The following is a 16,804-nucleotide window of genomic DNA, read 5'->3' on the forward strand; positions in this document are numbered from 1 at the left end:
CCTCCGCTCGAAAAATCCTTTCGTTAAGCGGAAATTTCGTTAAGCAGGGCATTCGTTAAGTGAGGCACCACTGTATATTGAATTCCACCCATTCACTCTTATCCCTTAAAAAAGAATTGTTGAGGTGTTTGCCATATTTTATTATATGGGGATCTATTTGTTAATGTATAGTACCTATTATTTGGATACAATGGCTTTTAAATTGGAGCAATTGGGCATAGAAAGTTTAGGAGGGATTCATGATTTTGAATAATTCTGGGAAATGAAGGTTTTCAGGGAAGCTCTTAAGACAAGGGGTAATTAAAGATGCTCAGTGGTCAGTCTTTGAAACATTCATATCTGTTAGACCCTCTTTGGCAGTAATCAGAAAGGAACTGACAGCCTTGTTCGAGCTTTTGAAAAGAAATGACTCCATTTGGCATCAATATATTTTAAAATGCCCTTCCTCTTTCAGCATTAACCACACTACATGGTGAATGCTAAGCTTTTGACCACCTTCAAATCCTCTAACCATGGCTGGCATTGGCCTCAGTGTAGATGCACTGCTGCAGCATTGTTAAAGTTGGAAAGGGTTAGAAGAAAGGGATTCTAGTACTGTATAAGGAAAGGAAGGCAGTTCGTGAACTTGCTGAAACCCAGAGGTTGCTCCCAATATCTTAACCAAAATTAAGTCCTTTGATTCCTGGAGTCCTTTCACTTGGATTATTTTATATTTGGGAATGATTTGTCCAGGTCTTTACAAACATAGGGTAGGATTTGCCTAACAAGACCCATCAGCAGAAGCCCTGTGCAAAACATTTTGCTTGCACAGTGGGGCTTTCCCCCTCCGCCCACCCATGTGTGTTGGTAAGGCATATCCCCAGAACAGTACGCAGAAGGTGGAGAGGTGAGTAGTTATTCTGTTTGGCAAACGGAAATTCTTGCACTGACAGAAGAAGGATCAGAAGAGTGTGATGTTAAATTCCTCCCATAAACACTAATAAAACCGATACATAGAGACTTAAGTATTTTTGTCTGTGTTAGCAGTATTTCCAGTCTCTCTGGATAAGTGTAATAGAAGATGCTCGTGTATAAATTTAAATCAGTGAGATGATTTACCTAATGTATAAACTGTACAAATTATATATATTTTTCTTTTTGAAGAATAATCATGGTTTTTACATAGACTATCAATGTTTAAAGCAATTGCTTAAACTGCTGATATGTACTATGCATGTTTTGATGTAATCGAAATTAATATTTTAACTGAAAACAAATTTCTTAATCTTTTTTCCTCACTCTTCAGATTGCAGATATAGACTGCAAAGATGCTTTAGAAATGATCTGTAATCTAGAATCTGAAGGAGATGAAAAGAGTGCTCTTATTTTATGTGCAGCATTTTTATCTCGTCAACTGCAGCAGGGGGAGATGTATTGTGCATGGTAGGTTCGAATCCTTTGAGCTATGTTAGTTAGAATATATTATACAGCAAATATACAAATGGAGTAATGGAACAGAAATATTATAAAACTGAGTATTTTGTCATAACTTGTGATAGCTGGTGCCATTGGTGTCTGAAATGTATCCAAATTAAGGATCAGATAGCAGAGCAAATATTACAAAGCAACCGTAGTTTTACCTCTGTGGGAACCAAATTCTACAGCTCTTAGCAGACTGATCTAATAGAAGTTAGAGTTAAGTTAATATATCTAAAATTCTTACCTCATCATTGTGAGATTTTATTGTACCAGTACATTTCCTAATACTGTGCAGTGAAATGACTAGTAGACTGTTCCTTGTGAACATAAACCAGAGCATATTTAATGCTGAAACGTGCATCCTTACCATTCATATCTGTATAAGATTTATATTGAGTGTTAAGTGGGAAAATAAAATATTTGAAATGAACTGTTTAGTCATGAAAACATTAGCACATTTAACATTCAGGATTTTTTCTGTAAATTTTATTAAAATAAGATTTCAATCACAAGTTCAAGAATGATGGACTGTAAATCACTCTTAGTTTTATGCTGCTCAAGATGCATTAAGCGAGCCAATTTCCCCATCTCCTTAAGTATTCAGAAAGAATGACTTGTTTTCCTGTGTCCAGGCATAGTTTAGGGTACTTTAGGTCAAACAGTTCTCTTATATCAGGCATTCCCAGACTTCCACCCTCCAGATGTTTTGGACTACAATTCCCATCTTCCCCGACCACTGGACCACTGGTCCTGTTAGCTAGGGATCATGGGAGTTGTAGGCCAAAACATCTGGAGGGCCGCAGTTTGGGGGTGCCTGTCTTATATAAATAGAAGTAGACTTCATTTTAAATGTACTGTAATCTTTCTCTCTTTTTTGGCCAAATTATAACACAGGTAGGCTGCCTCTGAAGCTATTTTCTTTATATTCCAACTGTTTCCAAAATTTCCCAATAAGTAGAAGTTAAAGAGAATTCCCAAGATGCCATACTAGCAATTGTTTACCTTAATTTATAGGGCATGGGGCTGCCACCTCTGTTGTATTGCTTGCCAACTCCCAACCCCCTCCCTTCACCCCTGCCCACTTGCTTCCCTTGCCAACACACTACCCTCCCCATTGTGAATCCCCATCCTTCCACATCTCTCTCACAGCTCCCCCCAATCCATTGTGAGAGGGTGAGAAGATAAGAAAGTCTTCTATCCCATTCTGCCAGAAGGAAGTGTGCATTTTGAAATTCCCACTTCCTTCCAGCAGCAGCGGAAGAAGGAGAGAAAGACACACACCCGCTTCTAGTGACTACAGTGTTTCAATGTTAGTATAGTTTTAACTTTGTAAATCTCGTTTTTCAGGGAACTGACACTCTTCTGGAGCAAACTACAGCAAAGGGTAGAGCCTTCTGTACAAATATACCTAGAGAGATGCCGTCAACTTTCTGTGTTAACAAAGACAGTATACCACATTTTCTTCCTAATTAAAGTAATCAATTCAGAGGTAAGGATGTGCAATAAGGTTATTCGTGATGCTGTGAATTGAAAATCCACTTGGTAATGACTTGCAAAGTATAGTGGGCCTATTTCATGAAAATACGGTTCTTCGCACTTCCAACTATGGTATCTGCATGCGTAAACTATCAGTCAGAAGTTCCTGTGAAGCATAATTTCCTCTTGTCTCAGAGAATGCTGGCATGACAGTATGCACTTTGCACTCAGTTTCTCTGGCTGCCAAAAATGTCCAGAACATTAACCATTTGCTTAGAACATCTTTTAAAGAAAGGGAGGGAGGATGAGCCCATCTGTGGGAGAGAGCTTGTGGTTGCTTTTGACCATTCTAGATGGCCTTGACTCCTACATCAGTTTTAAGAAATAGAAAGATTGCATTGGGTACTATACAGCCAAATTTTGCTCACTCTGTTTCAATACCATCCTGGGTAAAGTATTTATTTTCCTGTTATGTTTATATTTCTAGGCTATTTTCCTGCCCACAGGGCAATAAACCAGGTTACAAATAAAAACAGCTCAAAATTTAGAAGTCAACAGCTAAACAAAATAAAGGGAAAAAAGTCAAATGCAGGGCAGCACCAAAACAACCTCCAACTGTTAAAAAGCAAACATCAGAATATAGCAAGAAACCAGGCCAGCATGAAATCAAGACCAAAGGAACAATGAAATAATAAAACAATCTGAAGAAGTGTGCATGCACACGAAAGCTCATACCAAAATAAAAACTTAGTTGGTCTTTAAGGTGCTACTGAAGGAATTTTTTTATTTTACTTCGACCCAGACCAACACGGCTACCTACCTGTAATAAAACAATTGTAACAGAACAGCCTATAGTGTGGATCCTTGGGGACAAATCTGAATTAAGGACAAAGAAGTTGCTCTTTTCCCCAGTATTGTTTTTTGTGCTTCTGTATATTGTAAGGCAGTCGCATGTTTCACTTAATATGGTTTTTTGCAAGAGTTTGCAACAGGACCACATTAATAAAAAACTGAATTCTATAACTGTTCTTGAAAGAAGTGATTAATTTTGACAAAATGTAGACCATTATCCATTTAATGCAAAAATATGGGTTTTTAAATTGTATGTTTAATGTTCGGGTGTAAGGGAAAGAGTTTGAATAATCGTTTATAGAATTTACTGAAATCAATGGTAAGCGTTACATAATGTTTGAGATTACTTTTTAATTTGTCTCTTCTTTTACAGATCGATGCTGCTGGGCTTGCAACATGCATTGAACTTTGTGTGAAAGCATTGCGTTTGGAAGCCAGTGAGAATACAGAGGTCAAGATTTCCATTTGCAAGACTATATCTTGTTTGTTGCCTGATGATTTGGAGGTTAAACGTGCTTGTCAACTGAGTGAATTTCTCCTCGAGCCAAATGTGGATGCATACTATGCTGTTGAAATGCTATATAATCAGCCTGACCAGAAATATGATGAAGAAAACCTTCCAATACCAAATTCATTACGCTGCGAGCTCTTACTTGTATTAAAAACTCAATGGCCTTTCGATCCAGAATTTTGGGACTGGAAAATGCTAAAACGTCAGTGTCTTGCATTGATGGGAGAAGAGGCATCAATTGTATCATCAATAGATGAGCTGAATGACAGTGAAATGCATGAAAAAGCAGAGGACTGCCAAGATGAAAACAAAGAAAGTTTAGTGAACGGACTTTCTGGATGTTTTGATGAAGCTACAAACTTACTTAGAAGCATTAGAGATAAAAAGCAGAAAAACCGAGAAATAAAGAAACTGAGAGAGCGAGGGTTCATATCTGCTAGATTCAGAAACTGGCAAGCATACATGCAATATTGTGTGCTGTGTGACAAAGAATTCCTTGGACATAGAATAGTAAGGCATGCACAGAAACACTATAAGGATGGAATCTATAGTTGCCCAATATGTGCACAGAATTTTAATTCTAAAGAAACATTTGTTCCGCATGTCACACTACACGTTAAGAAGTCTAGTAAAGAGAGACTGGCTGCAATGAAACCACTGAGAAAATTAGGAAGACCACCTAAAACAGCAACCACTGGTGTGAACAAGAAGAACAATACTGTAGTTAAGCAGGAACAACGGCACATAAAAAAGAACAGCCTTTATGCAGCAGACTTCATTGTTTTTAATGATAATGATGGTTCTGATGATGAAAATTTTGAAAAAGACAAATCTTACATTCCAGAGATAACACCAGTTCAGAAACCATTGCCTGTCAATGAGTTTACATGTCCTGTTAGCTTGTGTAAGAAAGGCTTTAAATACTTTAAAAATTTAATTGCACATGTGAAAGGTCATAAGGACAATGAAGAAGCTAAACGGTTTCTTGAAATGCAGAGCAAAAAAGTCATTTGCCAGTACTGTAGACGCCATTTTGTAAGTGTTACCCACCTCAATGATCATTTACAAATGCATTGTGGCAGCAAACCCTATATCTGTATCCAGATGAAATGTAAATCTAGCTTTAATAGTTACGCTGAACTTTTGAGTCATCGAAAAGAGCACCCACTCTTCAAGGCAAAGTGTATGTTTCCGAAATGTGGGAGAGTGTTTTCAGAAGCATACTTACTTTATGATCATGAAGCACAGCACTATAATACCTTCACCTGCAAATTTGCAGGTTGTGGAAAAGTTTACCGCTCCCAAAATGAATTAGAAAAGCATATTGAAGACCATACTAAAACATCTGAAAAAATACAGCTGACTGATGGTGAGAATAATTCTTCCCAACCTTTAGAAGAAAATGAGAATGCTGAAGAAATCCATCCAAAAGAAACATTTGGTCTACCACCTGAAAATGGTATAAATATCTGTGCCAAAGCAGAAAATTATGTCTCAGATCAGCTCAAAGATGAATCTCTCAAGACTGAGGGAACAAAAATGCCAGCTAGTGTACTGGAACAGATTAATTCAATCACTGTAGAAGGTGTGGAGCAACCTATGCCTGCTCCTCCTGCAAAGGCAGAATCGGTAGCTGTAGCCAGCAGTGTTTTGATGCCTCTTCTAGGCCAAAGAATTAGAGAAAACATGGCAAGAAAAGGTAAATTACCTGCTTTGAGTACTAAAATAGATACTGGTGCACCTGCAGTCCAACAGTTATGCCCAACAGTTGAAGATACTTGTAATGATCTCGCAGTGTTCCAGGAAGGAAAGGAACATGACTGTGTTGGTGAGTCCCAAACAGTTTCCATGCATTCAGTTAAACTTGAACCTGAAGTTCTTGCATCAAAAAGCCCTGAAAAGGAGATAAGTCTTATGTCCTTCATGCCGAATCAAGTAGGCTGTCAAAATTTACTCTCTCCCAAACTTCAGATGGAAGAGAGCATTAAGACTGCTCCCAATTTTTATAATTTGCCTCTAAAGACTTTTGAAGGGGTTGCACTTGCTCCAACACAGAGCAGCCTCGGCACTCCTTTTGTTCCAGTCAAACCATTGGCAGCTCCAGTTCAGAAGTTCACTTGCCAAGTTGATGGATGTACTCGAGTCTACAATTCTTGCCAAAGCATTGGCAAACATATGAAGACAGCCCATCCCGATCAATATGCTGCATTTAAGATGCAGTGCAAGAATAAAAGGAGTAAAAAAACAAACAGTTTGCAAAACCTGACAAATGATAGCAAAATTGTTTATTTTTTACCATCACAAGTATCTACTCCCACTAGTGATGCTTTTCTTCAACAAGCCAAGACCACTTCAAATCCCTCTTGTACAAGCCAACTGCAGCAGCTGTCTAACGCTCTTTTTCCAACACGTCTGGAAAGTATGACTAATTCCCTATTACCCAACGTGGAAAATGTTATAAATATAGGTCTATCATCGCATATTAAAAGTGAAACAGAGAATATATTAGGCGCACAATTGGGAAGTTTGTCCAGTGCAACTTTACCTTCACAGCTGGATGATCTAGAAAAACCAGTTATGCCTCTGAACATTGACAGTGGTTCAGATCCTTTCCTTCCTTTACCTTCAGAAAATGGTCCAATTTCTCTCTTTCCTTCTCTTGCTGATAATGGTCCGAGTTCTATTTTCTCACAAATGGAGAACAATACCAGTCACTTTTCCTCCCTAGAAGTAAACACTAACTCTGCTTTTACAAAAGAGGAAAGTGTTGATGTGCTCTTCCCTTCACAAGTGAATAATGAGAGTAACTTCAGTGAAACCACTCCGCAACTCCTTGTTTCAGAAAAAGGGAAAAAGGTTCGTAGGCAAGGTCCAGATGGAAAAGAAAAGAAGCCAAAGCAAAACAAGCGGGCGAAATGGCCAGCAATAATCAGGGATGGCAAATTTATTTGTAGTCGATGTTATAGGGTTTTTTCCAATCCTAGATCACTTGGTGGCCACCTGTCTAAACGCTCCTATTGTAAGCCCCTAGATGAATCAGAAATTTCTCATGAAGCTCTGCAGCTTAATGGACAATCTTCTCTTCTTGCCAGTATGATTCTTTCTTCAAATGCATTGAGCTTACAGCAGCAACAGGAGCCAACTTTTAATCCAGAAGTGTGTTTTAAAGAGCCATCATTTCTTCAGCTGCTGGCTACCGAAAATCGGTCTACTGCTTTTTTCCAGAACTTGTTTCCGCGGACTAATACGACTACCTTCAATGCAAGTGAAAATGAAGAAGGAAATGAAATTATCAAACAGGCCTTGGAAACTGCAGGCATTCCAAGTACTTTTGATTCTACAGAAATATTACCACATGTAATTACAACTAGCTGTATCACTGGTACTACTGAAATAAATGCAACAGTTTTGCCAAATCCAGGTGTGTCACCTTCATTACCAACTACCTTGCTAACAGACCAAAACAGAACAATTAACACCAAAATTTCCTCAGAAGAATGCAACAGCTTACCAGTATTTCCAGATGACTTAATACTTAAGACTATTGAAAATGGTTTATGTTCCAACTTGGTTTCTAATTCTGCTGCCACAGCACATAATTTTGGAAATAATACTTCACGTATTTCAGTCATAAGTAGCATCAAAAATTCAGAATTGTGTAACTTAAAGAAAAAGGGGATTGGTGGTTCAAAGAAAAAGAAGAAAGCTGCTGCTGACATTTCACAGAAATTAGTAATTAATGATTTGTCAACATTGGGGCTTTTAGCCAGAAATGCTGAAGAAAATGTGCAAATATCGACAGAGAATCTCCAGTCAAATGTATTGACAAAATATGAGTCTGAAGTGTTAATGGAAAATCTTACACAAAAACTGAGCAATGTGGACAGCGAGTTAATTGCTAGTGTCAAAGAGAACTTTAATACTAGTCATGACACTCATGGAGAAACAGTTTGCTTATCAGTGAAATCTGAAAATGACAACTCTCAGGTCACTCTAGATTCCCGCATTCAAGAAAATTCCAATTTGGAGATTTCAGAGCAGAATGTAATTCAAAACTTTGAGAAGACCCTTGAAATAATTAAAACAGCTATGAACTCTCAGATGGTAGAAGTTAAAATGGAAAACCAGGAAGTGTCGATTGAGTCATTGCAGAGTCAGCAAATCAGTACTGCTGAGTGTACACCAGAAAACCCTTCACAAACTCTTCAACCATCCAACCTTGTGCAACACATAGCAGACACACAGAATGTCACCCTTGATCAAATTAGCCCTTCTAAGTATGAAACCTCTCACAAAGATGATATTCAGATTATGGAAATATTAGAAGGTTTGAAAAAGCTGAAGTTAGAAAGTGAAACTTCAAGTCAAGTGTTTGACAGTATAATTCATTGTCTTCCAGCAGATTCACTACCACAGATTCTTGTTCCGCTTGTAACAACTGAGAGCACTTCTCCTGTCCAGCCACCTTCAGAAACGCATAATCGGTTCAGTGAAAAAGCCCATAAACCTTTTATGTGCCAGGCCCCAAGCTGCAGTTACAGTGCTATGACCAAGGATGCATTATTTAAACACTACAGCAAAATACATCAATACACTGCAGAAATGATACTGGAAATTAAGAAACACCAGTTGAAATATGCACCCTTTAAATGTGTTGTAGCTACCTGTCCGAAAACATTTACAAGAAATTCTAACCTCCGGGCCCACTGTCAGCTAGTACATCACTTTACAACAGAGGAAATGGTAAAACTAAAATTAAAAAGACCCTATGGGAGAAGATCCCAAAACAAAACTGCAAACTTAACACCAAGGCCTGTTGAACTAAAGAGTATACCTTATGTGTTAATGGAAAGTACACATGAAGCACAATTGACTAAAGATCTTGAAATAAAGAAAGAAGCATGTATAGAATCTGTGAAAGTGCCAGAAATCGTGGTGCCAGAGAGGGTAATGATAGAGGAGGTGGTGCCAGAAAGTACACCAGATGTTTCTGAAAAAATGGAAAAACCTCCCCAAGTGGTTACCATTCCTCCTGAACTTTATAATGTTGCCACACTGAGAAACATACAAGTGCAACCCAAAGTACGCAAAATTAGAAGACATAGGAAAGAAAAAGAGGAGAAAAAACACCCCAAACCAGCATGTAAAACTTTAGAATTTCCTACTAGTTATAGTCCCTACAGACCTTACAGATGTGTACATCAAGGTTGTTTTGCTGCTTTTACAATACAGCAGAATTTGATTCTTCATTATCAAGCTGTACACAAATCTGATCTGCCTTCCTTCTCTGTGGAAGGAGAAGAAGAAAGTGAGCCGAGTAAAGATGAGGAGTTTTGTAAAGAAGAAGATTGTGATGAAACTGAAACAAATGTAATTGTAAAAGAATTCAGATGTGAGGTGAGAAATTGCTCAAGGATATTTCAGGAAGTCACTAGTCTTATTCAGCACTACATGAAGCTTCATGAAATGACTCCTGAGGAAATTGGAAGCATGAAGTCAGCCTTGGATGTTGGAAGATTCCCTTGTGATCAGTCTGAATGTAAATCATCCTTTACAATGTATATTAATTATATTACACATTTAGAAGTGGATCATGGAATAAAGATAAAACAAACAAAAACAGAGGATGGCATGTACAAGTGTGATTGTGAAGGCTGTGATCGTATTTATGCAACAAGGTCTAATCTCCTACGACATATTTTTAATAAGCATAATGACAGGCATAAAGATCATCTGATAAGACCTAGGCGATTCTTGACACCAGGTCAGGAAAATATTTCAAGTAAGGCTAATCAGGAAAAAACCATGAAAATTAAGCATAAAGGATTAAAATATAGGGCAGGAAAGAATGGAAACAAAATATCAATTAGGACTAAGCGAAGGAAACTTATAATTGTTGAAAACAAGAACTCAAAAATGGGCCAGATCCATGAAAATAAGGCATATACTTTGAAATGTGGAAAGTATGTGTACTCAATAAAGAGTAGGCATGATGCTTTATCGGAATGTTCAAGCACTTTGGCCACACAATATCCATGTATGATAGAAGGCTGTTCATCAGTTGTCACAAGTGAAAATAATATAATTAGACATTATAAATGTCACAAGTTGTCCAAAGCATATACTTCAAAACACAGAAATATCCTAATTGTCTCAAACAAACACCCAGATTCATTGGAGAAAGAAGTATCTTCACAAAATGAGACAATTGAGGACAAAACATGTGATGCAGAATTGCAGCCACATTTGTCTGAAACCCCTGAGAACTTGAGAGCCTCTACACCAGTGGCACAAAAAGAACCTGAGAAGAGTGAGAAGGATGAAGTGGATGAGCTTGCAGAAATGTTCATTACCAAACTTGTTAATGAGGACCTCACAAGTTCAGAGAATCATGGAAAGCCGCCTTCTGATGTAAATAATGACTGTCAAGAAACTAGTTCTTGCCTTTCGGAAAATCAAAACGTAAATGGTAACTTAAAAAGAGCAAACAAAGAAAAAAATCCTCAGATTAAAAAGAGGAAAGTTGAGAAACAGGAAGAAATCTTAGCTGTTGAAGTAAGTAGTGTGCGGAGAGAGGAGGAAACTGCTGTTGCTGTTCAAACTGCTGAAGAGCAATCCGCATCTTTTGACTGGAGTACATTTAAGCCTATGGGATTTGAAGTATCTTTCCTCAAGTTCCTTGAAGAGTCTGCAGTGAAGCAAAAGAAACCTACAGATAGAGCCTGCAATAGCTGTGGAACCAGAAAAGGTTCTCATTCAAACTCAAGAAAATCTAATGACAAGTCCTCGTTTGCAAGAACACGATCATGTTCTGAAAGTGAAATCTATGTACAGTTTGCTAACCCATCACAATTTCAGTGTAGCGGTACTGTAAAAATAGTTTTAGATAAGACTTTTAAAAATTGCACTGAGCTTGTGTTGAAACAGCTTCAGGAAATGAAACCTATTGTCAGTCTGATAAGACTTGATGGACATTTGGTGACAAATCCAGAGGTTACGAAATAATCGGGTAATATGTGTGGACTATATGTTCTGATGATTAACGTCTAAACATGACCTGTACTGCATTTTTTAATTTTATTTTAGTAGGAAGCCATTGAACATGAGACTATTTCTTAAGGTTTTCTGTTGAAGTGATTTAACCTAGCAAAATCATGACAGTGGTCATGTAAATTTCTTTGTTTTTATCCCTATGGGACTTGGAACAGAATCATTGTTTCAGTTTTGTAAATAATTGATCAGAACCTCAATTTTTTATCAGATTTTTGTCCTTTTCCATGACTCGAATATTTGTGTATTGTCTGTGGTATTTTTCACTGGGTCACTGCTCATATAACAGTACTTTTTATTTGTAGATACATTTTTGTATATATTTATTATTGTAAATCATTTGCTGCTGTTAGCAGTCTGTAAGTCTGAAATATTAAATGACACGTTTATATTAAGAATTTTAATTTGTAACTAAGTGATCCAGTTTTTAAAATATTCTTTTAAACTTTTTAAAGTAACAACTAGGTAAGTCTACCATATCCAGTTTCGTTTTGCATAAAATGTGTGTACAGGAGAAGAGATTGATCAGATCACACTTAATTGGTTAAAATACATACTGACACAATTGTGTTTGTAACTTGAAACATCCAATATCTTTGGATGGTATTCATATGTACTTAACTCAAACTTTTTCCTATAACTGCATTTGCATTGCTTTTAATTGGATCAAAATTCTTCCACTTCCATAATATAATGGAAATGTAAATTTTAAATAGTTTGCTGACACTGAAGATTTTAAAAAACATTTTGGTATTGAATAACCCATCGTGAATGTGATAGAAAATTAGTAGTGTGGAGCAGTGTATATTTTTGAGGTGGTGATTTGTGAAGTAGCCCAGTATTGCCTTAAATAAAATCACATTTCATTTCTTGTTTTATACATGTTATCTTACAAAGGTCCTTTTTGTTTTTGAACTTTAGATTTATTTATAGGGTAGCATCTACAACACATCTTTGGAAACAATCTTTTTTAATGAATGCACTTTTACACTACTTGTTTTGATATTGCCACCTTGGTATCTGTTTTGTAAAATATATACTGTAGCAGCATTAGAAACACAATATTTGCTTTTTCAATGGAAGATGAGAGTTTGTGCTCTTCCAAGTATACTTACACAGCTTTCATAATAGATGACAGCCTCTCTTCTCATTCACAGTTACAGTAGAAAATGGAAGTTTCCTTCTGCCTTTTTTAGAATTAAGTTTCCTTGTCATTTGAAGTTCACATTACATGCACACAAAGATACTAATAGCACATCAAGTTGATGCAGGGTATTAAGGCAGAGAGACCATGTCCCACCCACCATATTGAACTTCACTCAAGATGGCCCTGCTATTGAGGCATCAAACAAATGACTTCAGGCTCTGTCCTAGTATCTCAGAAACTTCTTTCCCAGCATCAGAGCAAGGGAGCAGTAGGTGAGAAAAAGGAATTCATGATGAGCTGGTGCATGAGCTAGTTGCAGCCTAGACTTACTCCTTCACTTGACACCAGGTTGAGACAGATTATTAGCAACCCAGGACTTGCCATCATGGTAGCAGTAAAGATTTGTATTTGAGCTCAAAACACTTGTTCCTGCTAAATGTTTTATGTCACCAAGGTCAAAATAGAAGTGTGATACTGCCATAATAAAGAGTGCATGTACACACAAGCCAGAAAAAAATAAGCACAACTTCCTTTTCATATATAAATATATGGCTGATGCAGCTGGAAAAGGATTGAATTGTGATGGGTCAAATGGATTCTCTTACTGATTGTTACAGTGAAGCCTGTAGTAGATAAAACTGACTAATTTATCTTCTGCAGATTATCACTGTTGCATACTTGATAGCCTTATTTTCCATGAATTTGTCTAGACCTTTTTCAAAACCTTGCAAATTGGTGACCATCACTTCCTCCTATGGGGAGTGAGTTCTGTAGCTTAACTATGAAGAAGTACTTTGTTCTGAATTCTCCCATCCTTCAGCTTTGTTGGATGTCCACCCTATTCCTGTGGGAAGCCCAAAGGAAGGACAGAGCTTTATGAGACTGGGAGAAAAACTTCTCTGCCCACTTTCTCCAGGTCATGCATAATTCCATGCATTTCTATCATTTCTCCTCATACGTAGCCTTTCTCTAAACTGAAAAGTGTAAAGTAATGCAACCTTTCCTTATCTGCTTGATAATTTTGGGTGCCCTTTTCTGAACCTCTTCTAATTATAATATCATTCTCGGGAGGTTATGGACTCTCCTTCCTTGGAAGTTTTAAAGTAAAGGTTGGATGGCCATCTGTCATGGATGCTTTAGTTGAGATTCCTGCGCTGCAGGGGGTTGGACTAGATGACCCTTTGGTCTCTTCCAACTCTACAATTCTATGACTCTATCTTGTTTTCAGGAGACCAGAACTGTATGCAGTATTCCAAATGTAGTCATACCACAGATTTGTATAATGTAACGATATTGGTAGTTTTAGTCTTATTTTCTTTCCTAATGATCTGTAGCATGGGATTTTTTTTCTACAACTGCACACTGGATTGACGCATTCTGGCTACCTGCTATGACCCAGTCACTGCCAGTTCAAACCCTATAAATGTATATGTGTAGTTAAGATATTTTGCTTCAACATCTGTCACCTTTCACTTTTTTACATTGAATGACATTGGGCATTTTACCATTCATTCCATTTGGAGAGGTCCTTTTGGAGCACAGGTGTGTTTAGATGATGGGACACAATATTGCACTTGTGGACAAGTTATGAACGGCAATTTGCCTGACAACCCTCCCCCCCCTTCACAGTTCTTTTGTAGAACCCAACAAGTTGTCCAGAATAGGGCATGAATGCCCCTCCCCATCCTTCTGCAAATAGGAATCCCTATTGGTTACCCTTTGAGCCCTGCTCTCACTGTCACTGGCCTAACATCCACCCTTAATAACAATCATTCTATCATAGTTGGTGTATCTTCTCATTCAGGAGCTCCCCCCAGTTTTTGGTAAGCAGTCTATTCTAGAAAAAAAAAGTTATCTGTTCATTAGGCAGTTAGAAAGTAGTTAGCCCTTGGAAGAGTTGGGAAATTGATATATAAATCAGAGACCTTGCTTGTTAGGAAATTGGATGGGTGCAGCCCCCGAAACCCACTTTTGCCCTCAGCTATTGGATATAGTATGTTGATGTCTGTGTTCCCTTCCAAAACATCATATAGGAAAAGGCCCACAGATAAGGCAAATGAGATACGCTTGAATACAATTAGAGTGGTGAAAATACAAATCTCTTTCACTTTAAGAAACGGTAGGTTTTTTAAAATACAAAACTGAAGTCATTGTTCACATGGAAATACTTTAATGTGTTTACTTATTTTATTTCAGCAAAAATTGCCTTGATCTAAATTTGCTGACATCACACTGTTGCTCAGAAAAAGTGGAAGCAACTTGACAGCTAGCATTTAGTATTCTGGGGTGCGTTGCGCTTATTTCTGTAAAAATGTCATGAGAATTGTATATGTATGCTTTGTAACGAAAAGGTAATTGATTTAATAGCCTTCAACAGTGACCTTTTTTTGTTCTTTGACATTTTCTCATGTCAAATCCTCATGCAGTGCTTTCAGATGAGCTTTACCAGAGCCAGAGCTTAGTGGTTAAGCATGCAAGAAGGTCACAGGTTTGATCCCCAAAACCTCTGGATGGAGCTAGGAATGATCTTTGTCTGAACCCTTGGAGAACAACGGCCAGTCAGGGTGGATAATACTGAGCTAGACGAGGCAATGGTCTGGCTAGTTATAAGGCAGCGTTCTGTGTTCTTGTGCCCTTGGATAAACTACTTGTAACGCCACAAATCACCAATAGGTTATTTGTTCTAAATCTTGGTGGACGTTGGCTGCCTTATTTTATTCCAGACACATCATTTTGGATTTCAAAGCCAAAGATACTGGGAAACTGTAGCATTTGATTCTCCTCAGTGTGTTTATGCTGCTTTTCTGCCCAGAGTGGCTTACAAAAATGAAATCAAAACACAGGCAATTAAAATCCAAGAAAACAAAAACAAATGGCAGCAAAATTAACGAGAACAAGTTTTCAAATTTTAACGTGTGAAGTGGGAATCGGAATCGATCACAAAGAGCCCATCGAAGAAAGAAGATCGTTTAACAGTCAACATTAATACGTAGTCTGGGAGTCAGCATTCCTTTAAATGCTTTTGACCCAAATCATTTTAGGTGTTCAATGATAATAAGCAGCACTTAGAAGTGAGCTCAGAAACTAACTGGAAACCAGTGCAGGTCAGCCAAAACTGGAATTATATCCTGCTTGTTAAGGGCTATGCTCTTGCTCACTCCACTAACCAACCTGCTGCCATTCCTCCCACATTAACACAGAGCTCCCCCTTCCCATCCCATGCAACTACGGTACTAAGCTTGCTTTTCACATACCCAATCCTATTTCTGAAGCCACTTTGCTCTTCTGTTTTCAACTTCACCCCCATGTCCCCCCACATCTTGTGCATCCTTTTCACCTTCCACCCAGCTATAAAGCCACCATCTCTTCCTATTCTTCAGACCTTTTCATGCCCCTGCTTTCATCTTCAACCCTATTCCCATGCCTCCTCGTCCTCTCTCTTTGCAACCCCTTTCGCACCCCTGTTACATTCCCCCTTTTCCACCCTCCTTTTTCCAACTCTCCTACGCAGATCACTGCTATTTCCCCGTCTCCTTTGCTCTCCTCTTCTGCAGCCTCCTGCATGTGTCTGTGCTTATATAGGTTACTGTATCATTAAGAAGAGCAAATCTTAAGAGCAAACCTGTCAGCATGATCAGTTAGAGAAGGTAAAGTTCAGCTGGTGAATGTTGTACATGTATGGGTTTTTACTCCTTAATAGCACCAATCTTCTAAATTACCACATGAAATCTGGAACTTCATACTGAACACAACAGATACCAGAAGAAATACATTGTGTGAAAGTACTATGGGATATTTGAGAGCTCTGCTTCAATTACAGGTACCTCTGTCACGTGAGGCAGATGAGGAATAGAAGAGGGAGAAGTTTAAAACAGCAATTCCCTGCCCCTTACAGTGTTGCTCCCTTCTTGCTGTACTCAAAGGCAGAAGTTTGAGTCAAGTAGGGGTGGAGTTACACTGAGGGGTTTTCTTTATTTAAAAAAACACCAGTTTTAACATGGAGAAATGTGATGGGATGGGTACAACGCAAAAAAAGTAATGCAAAACAGCCTTTTCCAACTTCCTTCTCACTGTACTCTAATATTGTTTCAAAATGCCCCTTAACCCCTGCCTGCTCTACTCAAGCTTTTGCCATTGTTTAAAATCGCCACTGAGTTTCTCTCCATCCCTGCTTTATTCAAACCTCTGCTGTTATTTAAAACAGTTATTTTACTCTCTGTCCTCTAGTGTTTAAAACCACCATTTCCCCCCCTCTTAGCGTCCCTCCCTCCTCTCCCCATGCCAGAGCTATTGCTGTGGTGCAACGGTTC

The 16,804-nt window shown here is 38.1% G+C and overlaps 1 protein-coding gene across 1 annotated transcript in view; it reads left to right on the top strand.

Annotated features, from left to right (window-relative positions):
• Positions 1-16,775, top strand: part of ZNF292 (zinc finger protein 292) — a 35,540-nt gene extending 18,765 nt beyond the window's left edge. Inside the window, exons 6-8 of the mRNA XM_035109435.2 lie at positions 1,286-1,422; positions 2,806-2,947; positions 4,160-16,775. Coding sequence (XP_034965326.2) covers positions 1,286-1,422; positions 2,806-2,947; positions 4,160-11,302 — 7,422 coding nt within the window. The 3' untranslated portion in view covers positions 11,303-16,775. The remainder of the gene's footprint in view (positions 1-1,285; positions 1,423-2,805; positions 2,948-4,159) is intronic.
• The last annotated feature ends 29 nt before the right edge of the window (positions 16,776-16,804 follow it).

The sequence above is a fragment of the Zootoca vivipara genome, chromosome 3 (assembly GCF_963506605.1).
Source record: "Zootoca vivipara chromosome 3, rZooViv1.1, whole genome shotgun sequence".
Classification (NCBI taxonomy): Eukaryota; Metazoa; Chordata; class Lepidosauria; order Squamata; family Lacertidae; genus Zootoca; species Zootoca vivipara.